The sequence below is a fragment of the Macaca fascicularis genome, chromosome 11 (assembly GCF_037993035.2).
Source record: "Macaca fascicularis isolate 582-1 chromosome 11, T2T-MFA8v1.1".
NCBI classification, from domain to species: Eukaryota; Metazoa; Chordata; class Mammalia; order Primates; family Cercopithecidae; genus Macaca; species Macaca fascicularis.
In genome coordinates this window covers 3,908,389-3,930,525 of record NC_088385.1, presented here as the reverse complement: position 1 = coordinate 3,930,525, position 22,137 = coordinate 3,908,389, and the positions used below count along the sequence as shown (strand labels likewise).

Below are 22,137 nucleotides of genomic sequence, written 5' to 3'. Positions count from 1 at the left end.
AAGTCGCTGGGACTACAAGAGCCCTGCTGATTGTTCTGTTTTTTGTAGAGATGGGGTTTCGCCATGTTGCCCGGGCTGGGCTCAAGTGATCCTCCCGCCTCAGCCTCCCAAAGTGCTGGGATTACAGGTGTGAGCCACCGCACCCGGCCTGTCTTTCCTTTCTAGACTATCCCTTGGGGCCTCTTTCTCCCCTTAATGGGTCACAAAGTTATCTCCCCAATTTAGAACACTCCCTCCCCTTTCCTGACACCAGGGTGAAGATATAAAACTTGCACTGGGCAGTTCTCGTTAAACCAAGACTCGAGGTCTTCTACTCACCTTCTTTGAGGGACATTAGAGCTTTTTTTCCTCTAAAAATAAGTATGCGTGATGTGCGTGTGTTTTAGGGGTGGGAAGGGCACAGTCAGGAGACATTTTTACACGCCCACATTTCACATTCCCTGAGCGCACGCCATGAGTGAGGGGCGGCCCTGCTCCTTCACACGCCATGACCTTTCCTCCTCCCGACAGCAACCCCAGGTCGGAGACTTTATTCTCATTTCACAAATGAGATTATGAAGTTCCCAAGGGGGTGCTCGTCCAAGATCACATGACTCGTAAGAGGTCAATTTGATCACTGGCCTGGCTTAACTTTAAGTTCTTTTTGGAGACGGAGTTTCGTTCTTGTTGCCCAGGCTGGAGTGCAGTGGCACGGTTTCGGCTCACTGCAACCTCTATCTCCTGGGTTCAAGCCATTCTCCTGCTTCAGTCTCCCTAGTAGCTGGGATTACAGGTGCCCACCACCACACCCAGGCGGTTTTTGTATTTTTAGTAGAGATGGGGTTTCACCATGTTGGCCAGGTTGGTCTTGAACTGACCTCGGGTGATCCGCCCACCTTGGCTTCCCAAAGTGCTGGGATTACAGGTGTGAGCCACTGTACCCAGCCAAGTGTACATCCTTAAGAACAACGTACATAGATTGGGGAAAAGTGTCTCGTTTTCATTCTGAGAGCTAATACAACAGGGAGTGTATGAAGAGGTCAAACACAGGGACCACTGGGTGGAGCACACTGCCACTCCACCTCGCCTTCCCCCTCTGTGCCACACACCTGATGCGGCCCCACCCAACACAGCCACGGCCCTCCTACCGCCCACCACCTGCCTGGTGTCCTCTGAGTCTCAGCCCAGCAGAGGGAGCAGGTGCACGCTCTAAGCACACACACGGTACAGGAGCTGGGCGAGGCCAACCATGCCAGCCCCTCGCTCCACACCCCACTGGCTTCCGTTCTAAAAGGGAAGAACCACACACACACACCCCCCAAACTCCTGCGTGGGTTTCTCTGTTAGAAAGATCATCCTGCTCTGAAAGACGGGGGCCAATGGGAAACAGTCTGCTGGCTCATGCCTGGACCCACTGAGAGAGACGGTCCATCTCCCGTCCCCATTTCCACCTGGACAGTGCTGCCTAACTCGGATCATGTCAGAATGGTGGAGGAGTCTCTATCCCCACAGGGCTCAGGGACCCTTCTTTGCCTCACAGGCCCCATTGACATGACCGCCTGCCATGCACATTCGCTCCCTCATCAAACGGAACCAGGCAATGAGGTCTCACTGCGCAGAGCTGAGTTTTGTGGGAAGAAACTGAAACACACACACATGCCTCTCTGAGGTCCAGAGCAGCCTACTGCTGTTTTCTAGAAAATCCAATCAAAAAGACTCCCTTGCTTAACACACGTCCAGGACTTCCCACCACACTGGGTAAAGTCCGAAGCCCTCACCAAGAGAGGGGGCACCACCGGGCCGCCTGCTGCCTTTCCCCACCTGGAATGCGCTGGTCCCTCCTCTCTCCGTTCACTCTGTATTCTGGACACAGTGGCCTCTTCTCTGTGCCTGGACACATCTGTCACCTCCCTGCCCCCAGCACCTGCTGTTCCCTCCGCTTGGAATACTGTTCCCCCGGCCCCCCAGGGCTGGCTCTTCCTGCCCTTCAGAATCAGCTCAAGCCCCACCACCTGCGAGAGGCCTCCCCCAGTGACTCGACCTCAGCACCTGCACAGCCTCACCACGCCCGCCTGTCTCCTCACCTGCTTCCTCTTTGCTTCCCAAGGAGCCTGTCTGTCGTCTTCCTCCCTGACACATTCCCACTGACACATCCCCAGTACCTAGCACAAAGCAGAAGTTCAATAAGTATTTGCTAAGTGAATGAACAGATGCACGAATCGTCCAAGCAAGTTAGCGGAGCTCTCCGTGCCACATTTGCCTCATCGGTAAAATGGGGCTAGCACAGTACCCATTGGGTGAGGATGAGAAGAGACGACAGAGGCACCTGTGTTCAGGTACCAAGCATGTGACAGGGGTTCTAACAAGGCGTAAATGGAATGCCTGTGACACACAAGGGCAGGCATGACTAAGCCTTCTGCACAAGAAGAGGGGATTCCTCTTTGGCTCTGGAAGAATGAGCGACAGATGGCAGATGGAAGATGGGATGAGCACTACTGGCCGGGGGTGCTGGGAAGTAGGTGACTCAGGGTGGCTAGTGGGGAGGCAGCAGGGAGCCTCAGAGGACGCTGCAGGCGAGGTGGGGCCAGCTCACCTATTTGTCTCAAGGGTCATGGTCTGCACCATACCACGGGGAAGGCAGCTAAGTCTGCCACCTGCTATGGTTGACCGGCTTGGATTTTACACCTGTAAGGAGGTGACTGTCCACTAGGCTGCTGAGGTCAGTTCATAGAGGGAAGGAAAACTCACAGCCAACACCTGGACCCAAAAACATCTGCACTGACCTCTTCCCCAGCCAGGACACAAAAAGGTTATCTCTTTAAATGTGCATTTGTCCTGTGGCCAAGAGGCTGCTGGCACAACACATCCTTCCGCCACAGCGCTGGTGCTGCCAGTCAAGCTAGAAGGACGGCCAACCCCAGCTTCCCATATTCAATCCCCCAGGGACAGGGGAGGGGCGAGAGTGAAGGCAAAGGCTGTGCTGGGGCCTGGTGGTGAGGGCAGGAGAGCCTTACACAAACACAAACCCATGCGGGGACATACAGGCACCTGCTCCGGGGCTCCTCCAACCCCAGGTTCCCCAAGAGCCCACGCCCCAGCTTCTGATGAGAGCTGGGCCTCCAGACTGCGCAGCTCTGCAGCCTGGCAAGAGGTGTAGCGGTGGTCCTGATGCCCGGAGAGGTTTGGTTAAAGCTGTTCTGTGGTAAGACAGTGGGGGCTGGGCCATGGAGGAGCGGGAGACTAGGCTGCTGGCCTCTTCCCCAAATCTGGGATGCTGCCAACTTCCCTCCATCTGCTTCCCTAGAGGCTGCCCACCCCTTAAGGGCAGCTCCCCTCAAACACTACCCTTCCCTGAATCTCCTGCACCTTAATCTCTCCCGTCTCTGAACGCCAGTGGCTTTGAGGATCACTTAATAGTTTTCCAGCCTGACTTAGTGAGACTGCAAGCTCCTATGATTAATAACGACGTATATTTAGTGAAATGTGTGGGGTACTATGCTAGGCACTGTAGATACGCGAGGTAGGTTACTGCTATACAAATTTTACAGATGGGGAAACTGAGGCACAGTGAAATGAAGTAACTTGCCCCAAGGTCACTCAGCTAGTCTGACTCCAGAGCCCTTGCTCCTAACCACACTCCATGACACCTCTTCGATGCTGTCTTACTTACTTACGTTGTCCCACGCCATATCTCCCCGAGCGCTGGACACACGATAAACATTAACACCCCTAGGTTGAATCTTCCTTCCCTTTCCACTCTAGGCTACTGATCTGTGGTTCCTATGAGGGAAGATGACCCCAAAGAGCCGCTAGGTGGCAGCAAGGAGCCGGATTCCGGCCTCCCCGTGGCAGGGAGGGAGGGAGGGAGGAGCTCATTGTTAGGTGTATTTAGTGCACCTTGCACCAGGCACTTCCCGGACTTCGTATCTTCCCACTCTACAGAGAGAAAAGGGGACTAAGGTTCAGACAGGTTGACAAATGCCCAAGGTCAGGCAGCTTAGAATACTAGGACCGAAGCCAGGACTGGCAAAACTCTGAGCCCACGCCAGTTCTCAGGAGAAATAAACCCAGGAACCCCTTCAGCTGCGTATCTAAGTCCAGGCTCCTCAGCCCCGCTGCCTCCTGCCCTCCCAGCCTCCTGCCCTCCCCACCTCAGTCTCCTTCGATCTGAAACCAGCGCCCCCAGCGTGGTCATGGAAGATAGTCATGGCATCCGCATCCACTGAGATGGACGGAAACTATCCAGAGAGTTCTGACGGTGTCCCCGTCCAACAACTGTCACCTCCACACCTAAAACCCGCCCCCCCGGGGACGGGGCCTCTCTGTGTGAACCGTCCTGCGAGTGCAGCAGGGGTGCACATGGCTGCGGGTGCATAGCCCATGCATTCCTCGGACCTCCCGGCGTGGCCACCGCCACAGTGCAGGGGCTTGAGAGGCAGCACGGGGACCGTCACATCTTCGGTTCCAGGGTCTGGTGATGTTCCTGGCTGAGTCCATTGGGATGCTGGCTTCAGAAATGCCCGGGGTGCGTCTCTGAGCACTGCTTCCGGCCTGCCTCCCAGATGGCCCCATTGCTCCCCCAGTCCCTCCCGAGGCTCACACAGCCAGACCAGGTCCTCTGAAAAGACACAGCATCTTGGGTTTATTTGGGGTTGGGCACTGCAGGTTCAGGCACAGTTTGTTCCTGGGTAGAGTCACAACTGCTCCTCTCAGCTCTCTCGGCACTTCAGGGGCTGCCCCTGCAGGTCCCCTCCCCACGTCCCCGTTTCCTGCACACACGTCTCTTCCCCCCTCCCTGCTCCCCGAGTCTCTCATTCTTTCACCAGCCTGTAGATATGGTGCTGAGCCCCATGCTCACTGGCTGACACCTCGAAGACATAGGCGATGCACAGCAAGGTCTCCTGTGTGTCTCTGTTGGTGACCACCTGTGGGAGAGAAAAAGACAAGGGTGAATAAGGCCCCAGACGAGGGCACGCCCTCGCTGCTACCCACACACAGACTCCAGCCACACCCGCGGCACACCTGCAGGATGGTGAAGTTCTCCAGCACGCTGTTCATCATGTACTTCTCGGGGAGATGCTTCAGCTTGTGGATGAAGTTGATCATGTACTCACAGAGCGGGGAGCGGTGGATGCGGTAAGAATAGTGTCCATTCTCATAGCGAGCATACTCTGTCTGCAGGGCCCGGGGACAGCAGGGGCTTAGAATCCCATTCTGACCACCTTCGGCCCAGACCCAACTCCATGGGAAGCCCCAGGACCCAGACTCAACTCCATGGGAAGCCCCAGGACCCAGACCCAACTCCATGGGAAGGAAAGGCAGGAGGCCTAGGGGCCCTTAAGAAAAGAGTCACCCCCAGCCAGGGGCCGTGGCTCACGCCTGCAATCCCAACACTTTGGGAGGCCAAGACAGGCGGATCACCTGAGGTCAGGAGTTCAAGACCAGCCTGGCCAACATGGTGAAACCCTGTTACTATTAAAATACAAAAATTAGCCAGGCACGGTGGCACGCGCCGGTAATCCCAGCTACTCTGGAGGCTGAGGCAGGAGAATCGCTTGAACCTGGGAGGCGGAGGTGGCAGTGAGCTGAGATCATACCACTGCATTCCAGCCAGGGCGACAGAGTAAGACTGTCTCACACACACACACAAAAAGTCACCCTGTTAGGTTGGTGGACATTAAACAAGACCTCCTTCCTCCACGGGTGACCAGCAGGAACCGGGGATGGCAGGAGGGGAGCTTAAGGAGACACAGGAGCAGTGGGAAGGAGCCTCTCAATCCTGGCTGTACGTGAGGACACCACGGGGGATACACAGGGACCCCCGGGAGTCTGGTGGTGATCATGCAAGTCTCCATATCTACACGCACCCATGCACGTGCACAAAGGAGCGCGTATAAAGCTGGTGAGATCTGAACCAGCTTGGTGGACTGCATCAATGTCAATTTCCTGGGTGTCCCCTTTATACTTTAGTTATACAAGACATTGCCAGGGCAAGAACTGGGTAAAGGGCACATGGGATTATGATCCCAAGTGGATCCACAATTATCTCAAAAGTTTTACAAAATAAATTAGAAATAAATAATTGGAGGCACTTTTTTTTTTTTTTTTTTTTTTTTTTGAGACGGAGTCTAGCTCTGTCGCCCAGGCTGGAGTGCAATGGCCGGATCTCAGCTCTCTGCAAGCTCCGCCTCCCGGGTTCACGCCATTCTCCTGCCTCAGCCTCCGGAGTAGCTGGGACTACAGGCGCCCGCCACCTCGCCCGGCTAGTTTTTTGTATTTTTAGTAGAGACGGGGTTTCACCATGTTAGCCAGGATGGTCTCGATCTCCTGACCTTGTGATCCGCCCGTCTCGGCCTCCCAAAGTGCTGGGATTACAGGCTTGAGCCACCGCGCCCGGCCGGAGGCACTTTTTAAAAACCAATAATGCCTGGACTCTACCCTAGAGATTGAGGGGTGCTGAACGGGTTTCAGGCACTGGTGTGTTTCCAAAGCTCCCAGGAGACTGTAGGGTGCAGCCAGGTGGAGAAGCACTGGGGGAAGGAATCTCTCTTCCCTGATGCTGGCCTGGCATCTGGCTGCATTTGGCATGAGGAAGGTTATCAATAACTGATAGGCTGTGAGACTAGGACTTCATGAATTCAGACCAAGCTGGGGACAGGGTGAGGAGAGGGACGCAGACCGGCCTGCATGGCGAGGGGGTCTGGTTTAACAAGTGTGTGGGCGGCACAGGGTCCTGGACTCTCAGAGTGCACAGGTGTTTCGGGTCGGAGGCCTTCAGTCCCAGCTCCTTGTCACTGCCACTGTGCAGCGGGCCCAGAACACAGGGTGCTGCAGGAGACTGTGTCACGGACAGTGAAGACAACTTGGCCCTTGTTTAGAGATAAACGGAGGATTTTATCACAACCCCCCAAACACCCACCGGAAAGCAGGGTGGCTGGGTGGGGATCCCCCTGAATGTGTGCTCCTCACCACTGTCCTGCACTGCCCTTGGCCGGGGGTTTAGCCGAGTGGGAGAAACCACCGCCTAAAAGGCAGGCCTGACTTTTCTGTAACGTCCACTAGAGCGGGGTCTTCAGGTCACCCACAAGTAGAAAATCAGGGAGTTTTAGGCATTCATGGAGCAAAGTGAGCAGCGGATGGAGATCCTAGGCACCCAGGCCTGCTTCTGCATTAGTGAGCGGTGTGACCACGTGCGGGCGGTCGGGGGAGGCCTCTGCTCTCTCTGGGCCTCTACTGTGAAGCCAGAGGGCTGGACTAGGTAGATGCCCCTGGGCCCTGCCTGTGCTGCGGCTCTGATCTTGGAGAGGACCGGGGGCGCCTGTAAGGACGTGCTTGGAAGATCCTGAACGGGGAGCAATGGCTCTGGGGAGCGCCCCTCACCCACCAGGGTGGCCTCCTACCTCAACTTTCTCCACCACCTGCTTGCCGAAAGAGCAGACCTTGGTGGAGCAGGTGATAATCATGTTCTCGGGGCTCTCATACTGGCTGGAGACCCCATAGAAGGAGCTGCCTTCATCCTCGATGTTGGTGTTGAGGTCTGCCTGGAGGGAGACAGGGGGAAGCCGAGGGAGGGTCAGCAGGTGCCGTGTCAGACGGGAGCATCAGGGAGACCTCAGGGTCCCGGTCCCGGCTCTAGGGCTGGGAAGAAATCAGACTGAGGGTAGACAGTAGGACGCTGGAAAGCCTCCACCATCCTCTACATCTCTGCCTGGTACAAAATCAGGTCGTGTTGCCTAAATCATGGGAAAAGAGGACACTGGGACCCACATAGTTTCAGGCCACTGCTGCCTGCCCAGATACTAACACACCCAGCAGGTGGGAGCCCCAGATTCCATCTTTAAGACTTCAAGTTTCATAGTTTAAGACTTTGTTCTTGTTAAACTGCAAAGGTTTGAATCTCTATCAGACAGCTCTATTTTAGTTTGAATGCATCTATCAGAATCGTTCCAGAGTGAATTCTGATAGTGCAGGAAGCATGAGAACAGAAAACCAGGGCAGGAGACCGGCAGGGCGGAGGGTGGAAGGGGTGAAGGGTGCTCCTATCTCATCCTCTTGTCTCGCCGGAGACCTGATCGATACTCCCTCAGAAACGGCTCTGGGGCTGGCTTCTTGCCCCTCTAGGCATTGCGGGGTCCTGCCACCTTGGATCTTTTTTTTTTGAGACGGAGTCTCGCTCTGTCGCCCAGGCTGGAGTGCAGTGGCGCGATCTCGGCTCACTGCAAGCTCCGCCTCCCGGGTTCACGCCATTCTCCTGCCTCAGCCTCCCGAGTAGCTGGGACTACAGGCGCCCACAACCGCGCCCGGCTAATTTTTTGTATTTTTAGTAGAGATGGGGTTTCACCGTGGTCTCGATCTCCTGACCTTGTGATCCGCCCGCCTCGGCCTCCCAAAGTGCTGGGATTACAGGCGTGAGCCACCGCGCCCAGCCCACCTTGGATCTTTTGACATCTCTGCTTCAGCCTCCAGCGCAATCTCCCTGGCACCAGCTGTCCCTCCCTTTGGTTCATTCTCTTAACGGCCCTGGGAGTCTCTTCAGAAGACGTCACTGCACCATCTCATTGAGCCATTTAGCCACAAGGGACAGGAGTCTTGGTCCCTGGCCTGGCTCACAAGGCCCTTCACAGGCCCAGTCACTGGTCCTCTAGGTCAGCTTCTCACCTTGCCTCAGACAGGCTGCTCTTCCTTCCCCTGATAAAGCAGAGCCCAGAGGGCCTCCTGCTGAATGTTGGGCTGATCTGAAACTTCTCTTCTAGAAAAGGCAGAGTGAGACTCTGTGCCGATCTCACACCCAAAATCACAGCCTCGGTTTTATCCATGACGGGTCCTGACTGTTAGCCTTGCCCACCACCACCCAGCTGGCAAGTGAGAGATCCCAGGTCTTCAGGCTCCAACCCCAAGACTTGTCCCAAACCAGCACAGTGCCACCGCGAAGAAAGGAAGGCACCACACAGACAATTTGGTGCTTTGGGGACTCTGAGGCAGGAACTGTATTCCTCAAGCCCTACGCCTCTGAGGGGACCCCATGCCCAGAACTTCAGCCCCACATCAAACATCTGAGCCAAGGGTGCTAAGAGAACAAGTGAAGACTCAGAAACAATGCACAGGCACATTACAAAAGGCTTATTCCCAGGGGCGGCCAGTCCTCCCACCCACACCCCCCGTCTGAAATCACTGCAAGCTTCACCCAGAGCACAGCCCTATGAGTGCAGTAGAGCTTCGGGCCTTGGTCAAGCTTCTGACACCAGGGATTCTTCTGTGCAAAGATGAGGGGATCCCTAGAACCCCAGGAAGGTTTTGGCCAGATTCAGAGCCAGGCACCAAGCAATTCTACTACTGGCCATGAGGGGACACTCAATCATTATTTTTCTCTCCTTTGGAGAGAAGTTTTCCCAGAGCAGGACCTTTCTCTAGACTGGCGGGGGGTGTCGATTGTCTACAGCACAATAGAAACATTATGTAGCCACCAAAAACGCTGAGAAGGACCTGCATGTATTATCATGGATGACTACAAACACACTGAGTGGGAAAGCAGGCTACGGAGCAGAATGAGGGTGGATTATGTTTATGATGAGGAAAAAAAGGCTGTTTTCATGCTGAAACAGAATGGCATATGGTTCGGTGCATCTGCCTCGGCTTTGATGAGGCCACTAGGGAAAAAGAGCATTCGAGTCAATGCTCATCCTCTGAAACAGAGAGCAATGCTTACCCTAAACGCCCTCCACTACCAGCCCTGGGCCGGCCTCAGTCTCCCCACTCTGTCTCCATCTGTGATGCTGGGAGGGAGGGGATGACACATGGCAGGCAGGGTGCCCAGGGGGCACGGCAGAGGTGGCTGAGGCCTCTGCCAGATGAGATTTAACTGTGGCCGTGACTGGCCCAAGGTCTTACAGGCAAATGTAAGGCAAATGGGACCAGAACCTGGGCTTTCGGGTTTCTATTTTCTTCTTCTTTTTTTTTTTTTTTTTTGGTTAAAGACAGAATTGTGCTCCATCACTCAGGCTGGAGTGCAGTGGTATGATCACGGCTCACTGCAGCCTTGAGCTCCTGGATTCAAGCAGTCTTCCCACCTCAGCCTCCTGAGTAGCTGGGACTATAGGCATGTGCCACCACACCTGGCTAATTTTTTAAATTTTTTGTAGAGGCAGAGTCTTGCTATTGCCAAGGCTGGTCTCAAACTCTTGACCTTAAGTGATCCTCTCACCTTGGCCTCCCAAAGTGTTGAGATGACAGGTGTGAGCCACTGTACCTGGCCTGTCTCCTATTTTCTCTAAGTCACCTGCTCCTCCTAGGAGACTGAGTTTGTCAGACTGTTTCTAAAAAGGGGCTGGGGGATAGTTTGTGTCCTCAGGACATGCTGCAGCTAGAAGTACAGGGCAGAAATGTGAACCATGCCTGAAATGCCGCTGGCAGGAGGCCCAGCTGCCTGGGAAGGACGCACTGGACATGGTAGGGAACACCACGAGGTGAGGCCAGGCATCAATGTTGGTGACCCTCAGACTTCAGCCACGCATGGCCCCTCTGATCAATGCCACATTCATGTGTCATCCACTACACATCCTGATTCTTTTAAATCAACTCACTTTTATTCCCTAACTCTTTTCTAAGCAACAAGTCCATGAAATCAAGGATTCTATTCTTTCTCACATAGATGAAAATAACTATATAACTTTTTTTTTTTTTTTTTGAGATGGAGTCTTGCGCTGTCGCCCAGGCTGGAGTGCAGTGGCCGGATCTCAGCTCACCGCAAGCTCCGCCTCCCGGGTTTACGCCATTCTCCTGCCTCAGCTTCCCGAGTAGCTGGGACTACAGGCGCCCGCCACCTCGCCCGGCTAGTTTTTTTTTGTATTTTTTAGTAGAGACGGGGTTTCTCTGTGTTAGCCAGGATGGTCTCGATCTCCTGACCTCGTGATCCGCCCGTCTCAGCCTCCCAAAGTGCTGGGATTACAGGCTTGAGCCACCGCGCCCGGCCAACTTTTTTTAATTTTTATTTTTTGAGACGGAATCTCGCTGTCACCTGGGCTGGAGTGTGGTGGCGCAATCTCAGCTCACTGCAACTTTTGCCTCCTGGGTTCAAGTGATTCTTCTGCCTCAGCCTCCCGAGTAGCTGCGATTACAGGTACCCAGCACCACACTCAGCTAGTTTTTTTTTTTTTTTTTAATGGAGATGGGATTTCACTGTCTTGGCCAGGCTGGTCACGAACTCCTGGCCTCAAGTGATCCACCTGCCTCGGCCTCCCAAAGTGTTGGGATTACAGGCATGAGCCACCACATCGGGCCTATAACTATTTTTCAAATAAAATCATTTTAGAACATAGGGATTAGGCTTCGCCATGTTGCCCAGGCTGGTCTCAAACTCCTGGGCTCAAGCGATCCTCCTGCCTCCGCTTCCCAAAGTGGGGGGGATTACAGGAATGAGCCACTGAGCCTGGGCAACTACATAACTATTAAAAAAAAAAAAAAGCTTATTCATATGGCACCTTAGAAGAACCCATGTGCCAAGCTGGGAAGGACTGGCACCCACACCTCCCAGCTCTTCCAGACACACAGAGGCAGCAGCTGCCCCCAGCCCCCAGGAGCATTTGGCACATCCCCCTCCACTACCCTGTCTGTCATCATCTGTCCAGACGTCCTTGTCCCCTTGCAGACAGGATGCTGGAGGCAAGAACTAAGCTCTCCCAGGGCCGTCAATCAAGGTTGCAGGCAGCTGTTCACCCTCTCACCTCCGGGTGGCACCAGTGAGAAGAGCAAGGTCCCTCAGTCACAAGCAGGAACCTCCCCTGTCCTGCTCACCCTGAGTTTGCACCCCAGCTCCACCCCCATCTCAAATACACTCCTCTGTCATCAGCTCGCGTTCCCTGGCTCTTCCCATTGCTCGGGTGCCCGTTTATCCAGCCCAGGCCAGCACTGCTAGAGGCAGGGGGGCCCGGAGAGGCTGAGACACTGTTTCTGCTTCACGGAATTTCTAATTGGGAGCAAACAGAATACAGGTGCTGGGGTTGCGCGGGGGGTCGGGGGAGAAAGAGAGATCCCACAATCAGCCCCAGAACTCGTGGTCACACTGCACAGACCCGGAACACACCAGCCGGCCACGCGGATGACCCGCCCCAGAGCACCTCGACTCTCTCAGTGCCTGGATCCTTCTAATTACAGCCCCACCCCTTCTCTTGCAGCTATACTCCTGACATCTCCTGTCCACCCTCATATCTCCCCACACTGAGCACCTCCCCAAAACAAGCTATGCTTCTCGGCCTAAGGAAAAATGGGAGCTGCCCCCGTCCCCTGCCCCGTGAGTGCCCCCTTGCAACCCTCCCTCCACCCTATTCATAGCTGTGCGTGCGGGTGGGCAGCTCACAGGCTGTGCCTGGAACAGGTGTGGGGGATCGGGTGACTGACAGATGAGCAGAGACAGCCGCAGCCCGGGTGTGGGGGCCTGGAGGGGCTCAGATTCATTGTCATGTGCTGGTATGTGCCTGGGAGAAATGTCAGGGCCTGAAAGGGAACAGCAGGCTGAGATGGGAGGAAGGCCTGGGGTACTCTGCTGCCTCCACGGTGCAGCCCGGCTCTGCCCGGCATTTCCAATGTGCAGAGCGGCGTTAATGGTCACCAGTGACCAAAGGCCCCCTCTCCCCGGCCTCAGGGACAGGTGGCCTCTGCTGGACTTGCAGGGCTTTGGGGGAGGAAGGGGCTTCATTGCACCAGTCCCTCGCTCCAGGCCCTGTGGCACTCATCAGACAGTGCACAGCCCCAGCAGCCTCAGGCCTTCAGGCTGGCAGATGCCACTTACAGCTGGAAATGTGTCCCAGCAGTCCGAGAGTCTATGAATTACCACCACAGCGCCCGCAGTAAGAGCAGTAACTCAGGGCACAGGCAAGGAGGCGGGACTGGGGACGGACAAGTCCTCCTCCCACTCCAAGGGGTTCTGATTGCCTCTCCAGCGCGCACACTCAGGGCCTGGGAGCCAGGACTGAGCAAACAGCCAGGCAGGAAAAGAAAGGCTCCGGGAGAGGCGACACCGTTTCCTTGCCTGAGGAGTTTTCCTTCCTAATTGTGTGTGGCCAAGTTCACACCAGCTGATGGTGGGGGAAGGCGGGGCTGGACCAGGGAACAGAAGACAGGAGCTTCTGACGCTGGGGGAGCCGAAGCAGCCCGTGGGGACCCACGATTGACGCGAAGTCTCGCTGTCGGCAAACACGAGTATTTACCTTTCCCCGCCACATATGTGTCTTCTTCTGGTGCCTCTGCCCGCCCCACACATGCGGAGGAGGGAGCAGATGACCGCCAAGGTGCCCTGGCCTCCGGCGCTCGCTCGTCTCTGATTTCACCCATCCTCACCCCGCCCAGGCCGCTGGCACTCAGAGGGCTCAGGCAAGGGGTGGGGCAAGGGTAGGCCACCGCCCCCGACTCGGTACCAGCCGGCCACACACACGGGGTCTTCAGCGACACAGCCCCTGGCAGGTCCCCAAGATGAAACTGCTGACTATTCACACAAAGAAGCAGAGGCACAGGAGCCAATATTTGCCCAGGACACAGTTTTCAAGTGGTAAAACTGAGACTCTACCCCAGCTGGGCCAACTGCTGCCCACCGTGCCCTGCCATGACATGCCAGGAGGGCCTTGCTGGTAGGCACCCCACACTCCCCTGTCCAGTGGCTCCTGCCCCAGGACTCTGAGACTCACGCTGGATCCTCCCATCCAGAGTGCGAGCTCCTGGGAGCTGAGGCCCGCGCTGGGTCCGCACAGCACATGGCCGGAACACACAGTCCACAAGGGAACCCGCTGAATCCCATATCCTTGGCTATCCCAACTCTCTCTTCTCCCATCAACCCCCACCTCCAAACTCCCCTAAGAGTCAGAAGGGAAGAGAGGACACGGGCCACCACCAAGTTTGGAAAAGTACCTGCTAGGTCCTCCTTCGTCCCTGGCAACCTTAGTCTCCATGCAAGGCCACTGCCCTCTTTTCTGGAAGGGATATCTGAGGTCGAGAAGACACAAGAAGTCCAAGTGCCTGGCTCTACACTGACTGCACGGAGCTAACTCTGCTCTCCCCACGCTACCACTGCCTGCTGTTCCTCAGGGGCTGGGGATCTGTTTTAGACAATTCAGAGCCTTCTCCAGTGGGAGCGGGAGAAGCTCCAGGACGCTGCATGGAGGGCAGCCAGGGACTTTGCAAGGAAGACTGTTCAGTGTGGTGGCTCCAAGCACACACCCTGGGGTCAGGCTGCTCCGGTATGGATCCATGGTCTGGTATGGGTCGGGTACTACAAACTGGGCATCCTTTGGCAGGTGATTTCACCTGTCTGTACCTCAGTTTCCCCCTTGCGGGGAGGTTACCCACAGTCTTGCTGTGGTGAGGACGGACATGTTACTCTATGTAACGTGGTGAGCAGAGCACGACTGTCATCTCTCCCAGTCTGTCTGGGCCCAGCTGTCTCACGGCATGTACCCAACAGGAGTGCCCACAGGACAGGGGTCACCAGGCCCTGGTTTATTCCATGCCTCAGTTTCCCCTACTTGTGAAACAAGAGACCTAGGATGGTCCTCGCCTGGAGGGTGGCTAGAAGAACAGAGAATATTACCAACAGCTAAAGGCGAGAGGGTCCCGGACACGCCATCTGCCGCTCCAAGGCAGTGGTCCCAAGAGTGCTTCCTGCCACTGCCAACTGGGTCTCCCCTCTGACCCTAACTGTACCCCCAGGGTCCTGAGCCACGCCAGGAAAGAGCCACAGATCGGCTCACCTAAGCTCCTTCCCCTGAGTCAGGGCTGAGCCTGGACAGGCCAGGGGGGCGAGTGATCAAGCAAGGGTGGAGGCTCCTCCAGGGGCTGGAGGCCCCCTTAGACTCAGCATGGCTGGGAGTCGCCACTGCCGGCTGTACAGGTTCCAATTCCCACATCCAGGGCTGGAAGGGAGACTGGGAGATGATTTAAGCGCCTCCTGAGAAAAAGTGGACAGTATCCTGCCTCCCGCGCCACACCCTGAAGCCAGCCTCTCCGGCTGAGGTCCTTAGGAGGCGCATGCCTCTTGCCTGGTCTACACTGCAGGAGCCTCACACCTGCTTCCAGTCTGAGTGCCGGAGTTATCCAACTAAGCACAACTATGGCCACGTCCTGCTCTATTCAAAAACCTTAAATGACTCCTCACCACTTAGGGAGAAGGGCTGACAAATATTTCCCTGGCTACGCCACGTGGCCGTGACCGTCCACCCAGCACTCCTCCCTGCCAGAGCCTTCTCAGTCCGGCACTCCAAACAGCGACTGCCGACCCCTTCAAAGTGGCACACAGGCGACACCCATCATCCTGGACACCTGGCTCAAGGTGGGAGACAGACCACACAAGTTAATTTTTTTCCCTTCCAGAGACCCAGCTAGAAGGATAATGGCAAGGAACTTTTAAAAATGTGCAAGGCCGGGCGCGGTGGCTCAAGCCTGTAATCCCAGCACTTTGGGAGGCCGAGACGGGCGGATCACGAGGTCAGGAGATCGAGACCATCCTGGCTAACATGGTGAAACCCCGTCTCTACTAAAAAATACAAAAAACTAGCCGGGTGAGGTGGCGGGCGCCTGTAGTCCCAGCTACTCGGGAGGCTGAGGCAGGAGAATGGCGGGAACCCGGGAGGCAGAGCTTGCAGGGAGCTGAGATCTGGCCACTGCACTCCAGCCCGGGCAACAGAGCGAGACTCCGTCTCCAAAAAAAAAAAAAAAAATTGGCCAGGCATGGTAGCACACGCCTCTAGTCCCAGCTACTCAAGAGGTTGAGGCGGGAGGATCACTTGAGCCCAAGTTCAAGGCTGCAGTGAGCAATAATCATGCCACTGCACTCCAGCCTGGAAGACGCAGCAAGACCTTGTCTCTGAAAAAAAAAAAAAAGAATGTGAAATGATACTCAACAGAATGGGAAATAATTACAAATCATAGAACTGATAAGGAACTTTCATCCAGAACCAAGAACTCATAATTCAGTAATTTAAAAAACCCAATTTATTATAAAAATGGGCAATGGGGTTGGGCACAGTGGCTCTCGCCTGTAATCCCAGCACTTTGGGAGGTTGAGGTAGGTGAATCACTTGAGCTCAGGAGTTCAAGACCAGCCTGGGCAACATGGCAAAACTCTGTCTCTACCAAAAATACAAAAATGAGCTGGGCATGGTGGTGCGTGCCTGTAATTCCAGCTACTCAGGAGGCTGAGGTACAAGAATTTTTGGTTGAACCTGGGAGGCGGAGGTTGCAGTGAGCCAAAATCACGCCACTGTACTCCAGCCTGGGTGACAGAGCAAGACTCTGTCTCAAAAAGAAAAAAAAAAGAAAAAGGGCAATGGATCCGAATTTCTGAATTGGCATTTCTACAAAAAAGATCTACAAACGGCCAGTAAGCACATGAAAAGATGCTCACCATCGTCAGTCATCAGGGAAACGCAAATAAAAACCACAACGAGATACCACTGCACGTTCACTAGGATGGCTACAGAGAATATCAAGTGTTGCTGAGGATGTGGAGAGAACAGGATCTTCATACCCTGCAGGTGGGAATAAAATTGGTGCAGCCACTTCGGAAGATGCTTGGGAGTGCCTCAAGAAGTTAAACAGAGTTGCCGTGACCCAGTAATTCCACACGTAAGCAGGTGCAAATGAAAATGAATGTCCACACAAACACCTGCACGTAATGTTCACAGTAGCACTGCTCATAATAGCCAAGAGGAGGAAGTCACCCAAATGCCCATCAACGGATGAATGGATAAAGCATGTGGGCTTATCCATACAGAAGGAAGTATTTGGCCATGAAAAGGAACGTGCATGCTAAAACGTGATTGAACCTTGAAAACATTATGCCAAGTTAAAGAAGACAGTCACAAAAGACCACATCCTGTATAAACCCATTTATATACAATGTCCAGAACAGGCAAAGCTTCAAAGACAGAAAGTAGATTATTGCACAGGGCTGGGGGGTGGGAGTGGGGAGTGACAGCTAAAGGGAACAGGGCTTATTTTGGGGATGCCGAAAATGTTCTAAAATTGATTGTGGTGAAGGTTACACAACTTTGTGAATATACTTAAAAACTCTGAATTGTATACTTTATTTTTTGAGACAGGATCTTGCTCTGTTGCCCAGGCTGCAGTGCAAGTGGCGTGATCTCTGCTTACTGCAACCTCCGCCTCACAGGCTCAAGCGATCTTCCCACCTCAGCCTTCCGAGTAGCTTGGATTACAGGCACGCACCACCATGCCCGACTAATTTTGGTATTTTTGGGAGAGACAGGGTTTTGCCATGTTGGCCAAGCTGGTCCCCAACTCGTGGACTCAAGCAATCCACCCGCCTTGTCCTCCCAAAGTGCTGGGGTTACTGGCACATGCCATCACGCCTGACTAATTTTTGTATTATTTTTGTAGAGCCAGGTTTTTGCCATATGCCAAGGCTGGTCTCAAACTCCTGAGCTCAAGCAATCTGCCTGCTTTGGCCTCCCGAACTGCTGGGATTAAGGCGCGAGCCACTGTGCCTGGCCTGTATGTTATAAGCATGTGAGTTGTATGGTAAGGTAATTACATTGCAAGAAAGCTGTTAAAAAAATACAGACAGGCAGCTAAGAACTAAAGACACTGAAGAAAACCCTCCAGCTGGAAAGACGAGGACCAAAACAGACAGAAAAAAGAAATTAAAACGAAACAAAGACAAAGAAAGGAGCAGGAGGCTGGGCATGGTGGCTCACGCCTGTAAATCCCAGCACTTTGGGAGGCCAAGGCGGGAGAATCATTTGAGGTCAGGAGCTCGAGACCAGCCTGGCCAACATAGTGAAACCCCTCCCTCTACTAAAAATACAAAAATTAGCCGGGCGTGGTGGCGGCGCCTGTAATCCCAGCTACTCGGGAGGCTGAGGCAGGAGAATCGCTCGAACAGGGAGGCAGAGGTTGCAGTGAGCCGGGATCACACCACTGCATTCCAGCCTGGGCAACACAGCAAGACAGTCTGGGCGTGGGTGGGGGAGGGTTAAGAGCAGGAGAAAACTTAAGAAATAACGCTCACTTCATACCTTTAAGAAAAAGAAGAGAAAAACTACATCCATCAAACATCTTGATGCCATCACAGAACAAGAAGGAGCTCTGGAAAATTAAAATGTCAGAGCCAAAATTAAATATTCAACAGAAGGTGTGGCAGAGCTGCTGCTGTATTCCATTAATCCAATTCACCCTGAACTGCAGGATGCACACTTCATAAACTACCCAGAAAAAACAAAATGTCACCAACTGAACTCAGATACACGCATAAAAGGATGGATGCAGCTTCTTCTACAGTATTAGAGCTCTGATTTTATCCAGAACGGCAACTTACCCAACTAAAAAAGTACCTTTCCCTGGTTCCTTACAGCAAGATGCAGCCATACAACTAATTATATGTTGTGTGGGACTTCCGGGCAGGCCCCTTGCAGGGAGCTAAACTGGCTTCTTTTGATGCTTGGAAGATGGATACAGTGGCTAGAACTCCAGCCGTCAAGACCCTGAGTACAGAAGTCATACACTGAGGACAGCAGACAGACAAAAGCCAGGTCCCTCATGATGTCAGGAGTGCTGGGCCAGCCCTGGACAGTCTTTACCTCTAGCTTTCCTTGATGTGAAAGAAAAACTATTTATGCCACTGTTTCTTTGGGGTTTGTGTGATACGCACTTGGATACAACCTTAACTAATTCAGAAAAGGGTTAGAAGACAAAATTAAGGAAATCTCTAAGAAAACAGACCAAGAAAGTAAATTGGAAAATAAATGGTAAAAATTGTAGAGGATAAGTCCAGGAAAATAAAGAAATGGTAAACATCATAGAGGGTTCCAACATCATAACAGAGATTCCTGGAAAAGAAAACAGAAAACAGAGGGGAAGAAATTATCAAAGAAATAATACGAGTAAATTTCCCAAAACTGAAAGACTAATCTCACAGTGAAAAGTGACCACCAAGTACCCAGCTCAGCACTGGGAAGTAAAACAACACATATCCCAAAGCTCACCAGTGAGAAACTGAACATTAGGGAGAAAGAAGAAATATTACAACTTCCAGAGGGGGAAAAAAAAAAAAACCCAAAAAACAAAAAACAAGTTACATAATAAAGGATAGGGAATTAGAATGCTAGCAGACTATTTATGTCAGAAGATAATGACAAACGCATTAAAAAATGATCCTTGAAAACCATTTCTAGGCCAGGCGCGGTAGCTCATACCTGTAATCCCAGCACTTTGGAAGGCTGAGGTGGGCGGATCACTCGAGACCAGGAGTTCAAGACCAGCCTGGCCAACACTGAAAAATCCCATCTCTCTTAAAAATACAAAAATTAGCCAGGCCTGGTGGCAAACGCCTGTAATCCCAGCTACTTGCAAGGGTGAGGCATGAGAAGTGCTTGAACCTGGGAGGCGGGGGTTGCGGTAAGCCAAGATTACATCGCTGCACTCCAGCCTGGGCAACAGAGCGAGACTCCATCTCAAAACAAACAAAGACCCTGTCTCAAAAAAAATAGCCATCATTTTCTAGGGAAAATGATGTATGATCTAGATTCTTTACCCAGACTACCAACACCAATCGGTCAAGTATAAGGATATAATAAAAATAATGACATTTCAAAGTCATTTTTGAAATGTCTTTTCAAAAGACATTTTGAAGCAAGGTCATTTATGTACCGTGCATCTTTTCTTAGAAGGTACTAGAGGATGTGTTCCCACAAAATGAAGGGGTTACACCAATAAAGAGAGAAATGCAAGAGCTAGGAAAGTGTACATTCAATATAGGGGAGGCTCAGGATGACAACTGTAGGGCAAGCCTAGAGAAGAACACGTTCGGGTTGGGTGTGGTGGCTCACACCTGTAATCCCAGTACTCGGAGGCCGAGGTGGGCAGATCACCTGAGGTAAGGAGTTCAAGACCAGCCTGGCCAACATGGTGAAACCCTGTCTCTACAAAAAGACAAAAATTAGCCAGGCAGAATGGCGGGTGCCTGTAATCCCAGCTACTTGGGAGGCTGAGGCAGGAGAATGTGCTTGAACCCGGGAGGTGGAGGTTGTAGTGAGCCGAGATCGCACCACTGCACTCCAGCCTGGGCGACAGAACGAGACTCTGGCTCAAAAAAAAAAAGAATAACACGTTCAAACTGGAGCAGAACAGAGGCAGCCAGGAGGAAGATCTCCAGGAGAAAGGAGAAATGGATAAATTATCTAATAGTTCTGAATATTTGGGGAAAAAAATTTAATTTTGTATGGTGGTTTTGATGGAGCAATCTGTAAAATTTTAAGAACAGGCTTATTAAAAAATATGCAATAGCCATTTATTTTCAGGAAAAAAAAAGGTGTACAAGAGGTAAAAATGTAATCATAATACCCTTCTTGACTCTTTTTGTTTTGTTTTGTTTTGTTTTGAGGCAGGGTCTTAACTCTGTCACCCGGCTGGAATGCAATGGTGCGATTTTGGCTCACTGCAACCTCTGCCTCCCAGGCTCAAGCAATCCTCCTACCTCAGCCTCCCAAGTAGCTGAGACCACAGGCGCATGCTACCACCCCCAGCTACTTTTTGTATCTTTTGTAGAGACGGGGTTTCATCATGTTGCCCAGGCTGGTCTTGAACTCAAGTAATCTGCCCACATTGGGTTCCCAAAGTGCTGGGATCACAGGGATGAACTGCCACACCCAGCCCGTTCTTGGCTCTTTGGTGATCAATCTACATTGTCAAAACATGTGAACGTTTTATGACTTTTGCTAAATTACTTATTGGATATTATTACATTGGGATGATAAGGGGGAAAAGTGGAATGAAAATAAAATGTCTTAATCCGGGCATCGAGATATAGCAATATAAGCATATTACTTAGAACTAAAGAGATAAAGCCCAAAATAAACAGCTGAAATTTGCAATGACTACCTTTGGGGATTGGGATTTGGGTGTGGGGAGGAGTAGGACAAGAATATGATGCTTTCCATTCTTTTTTTTTTGAGACAGAGTCTCGCTCTGTTGCCCAGGCTGGAGTGCAGTGGCATGATCTCGGCTCACTGCAACCTCTGCCTCCCAGGTTCAAATGATTCTCCTGCCTCAGCCTCCTGAGTAGCTGGGATTACAGGCGTGTGCCACCACGCCTGGCTAATTTTTTTCTTTTTTTAAAGTAGAGATGGGGTTTCACCATGTTGGTCAAGCTGGTCTTGAACTCCTGGCCTTGTGATCTGCCCGCCTCAGCCTCCCAAAGTGCTGGGATTACAGGCATGAGCCACCGCGCCTGGCCCTTCATTCTTTTTTGTTAAATAAGCCTCCTGGTATTAATTAACATTTTAACCATAAACATGCATTGATTTAAAAAGAAGACCAAGTAAAATAAAATATTACTTATTTTTCATTCCAAAACAGGTTAAAACTCAAACTTTAGCATGATCAAGACCTTCCAGAATGTAACTCACTTTCCCAGTTGTCTCCTCTTATTCCCTCTTTCATACCTTTACCTACGGCTTCAACTTCACTCCAGAGCTCACTTCCTTCTGCCTTTACTACTCATGCACTCCTAGGCTGCAACAGCCTTGCCCATCTCTGCCAACAGATATGCCCATCCCTCAGGCTGGGGTCCAACTTCCATCCTGCTAGTTGAGCGCAAACGCTAAGTGTCTTGAAGGTCAGAGGCCATAGGTCTCAGTTCCAACACTTGTCCCTTCTGGAGACAGCCTGCCCCCACGTTCAGCTGTGGGTGACAGCCAGGCTGGGGGCTGCTCACTGGGAGCTGGCAAAGCCATCCGAACGTGTATGTAAACTTTGGTGTGAATACGCGTCTTTCTAGGAAAAGTAAAGCTTTCAGATTAGGAAAATGGCCTGGGAGCAAATAAATGGTAAGAATCTCTGCACAAGAGGCATCGAAAAGAACGTGTAAGGCCGGGCGTGGTGGCTCGCGCCTGTAATCCCAGCACTTTGGGAGGCCGAGGCGGGCGGATCACAAGGTCAGGAGATCGAGACCATCCTGGCTAACACGGTGAAGCCCCGTCTCTACTAAAAATACAAAAAACTAGCCGGGCGAGGTGGCAGGCGCCTGTAGTCCCAGCTACTCGGGAGGCTGAGGCACGAGAATGGCGTAAACCCGGGAGGCGGAGCTTGCAGTGAGCTGAGATCCGGCCACTGCACTCCAGCCTGGGCGACAGAGCGACACTCCGTCCCAAAAAAAAA

At 52.7% G+C, this 22,137-nt stretch overlaps 1 protein-coding gene across 19 annotated transcripts in view; it reads right to left on the bottom strand.

Moving 5' to 3' along the window:
• Nucleotides 1-4,598: 4,598 nt before the first annotated feature.
• The window catches only part of TEAD4 (TEA domain transcription factor 4), an 86,271-nt gene continuing 68,732 nt past the window's right edge, over nucleotides 4,599-22,137 (bottom strand). For all 19 annotated transcript variants that reach the window (XM_074006099.1, XM_074006093.1, XM_065523564.2 and 16 more), the window contains 3 exons: nucleotides 7,380-7,520; nucleotides 5,002-5,154; nucleotides 4,599-4,904 (listed from right to left, as the gene is read on the bottom strand). In XM_074006099.1, coding sequence (XP_073862200.1) covers nucleotides 4,791-4,904; nucleotides 5,002-5,154; nucleotides 7,380-7,520 — 408 coding nt within the window. In that variant the 3' untranslated portion in view covers nucleotides 4,599-4,790. The remainder of the gene's footprint in view (nucleotides 4,905-5,001; nucleotides 5,155-7,379; nucleotides 7,521-22,137) is intronic.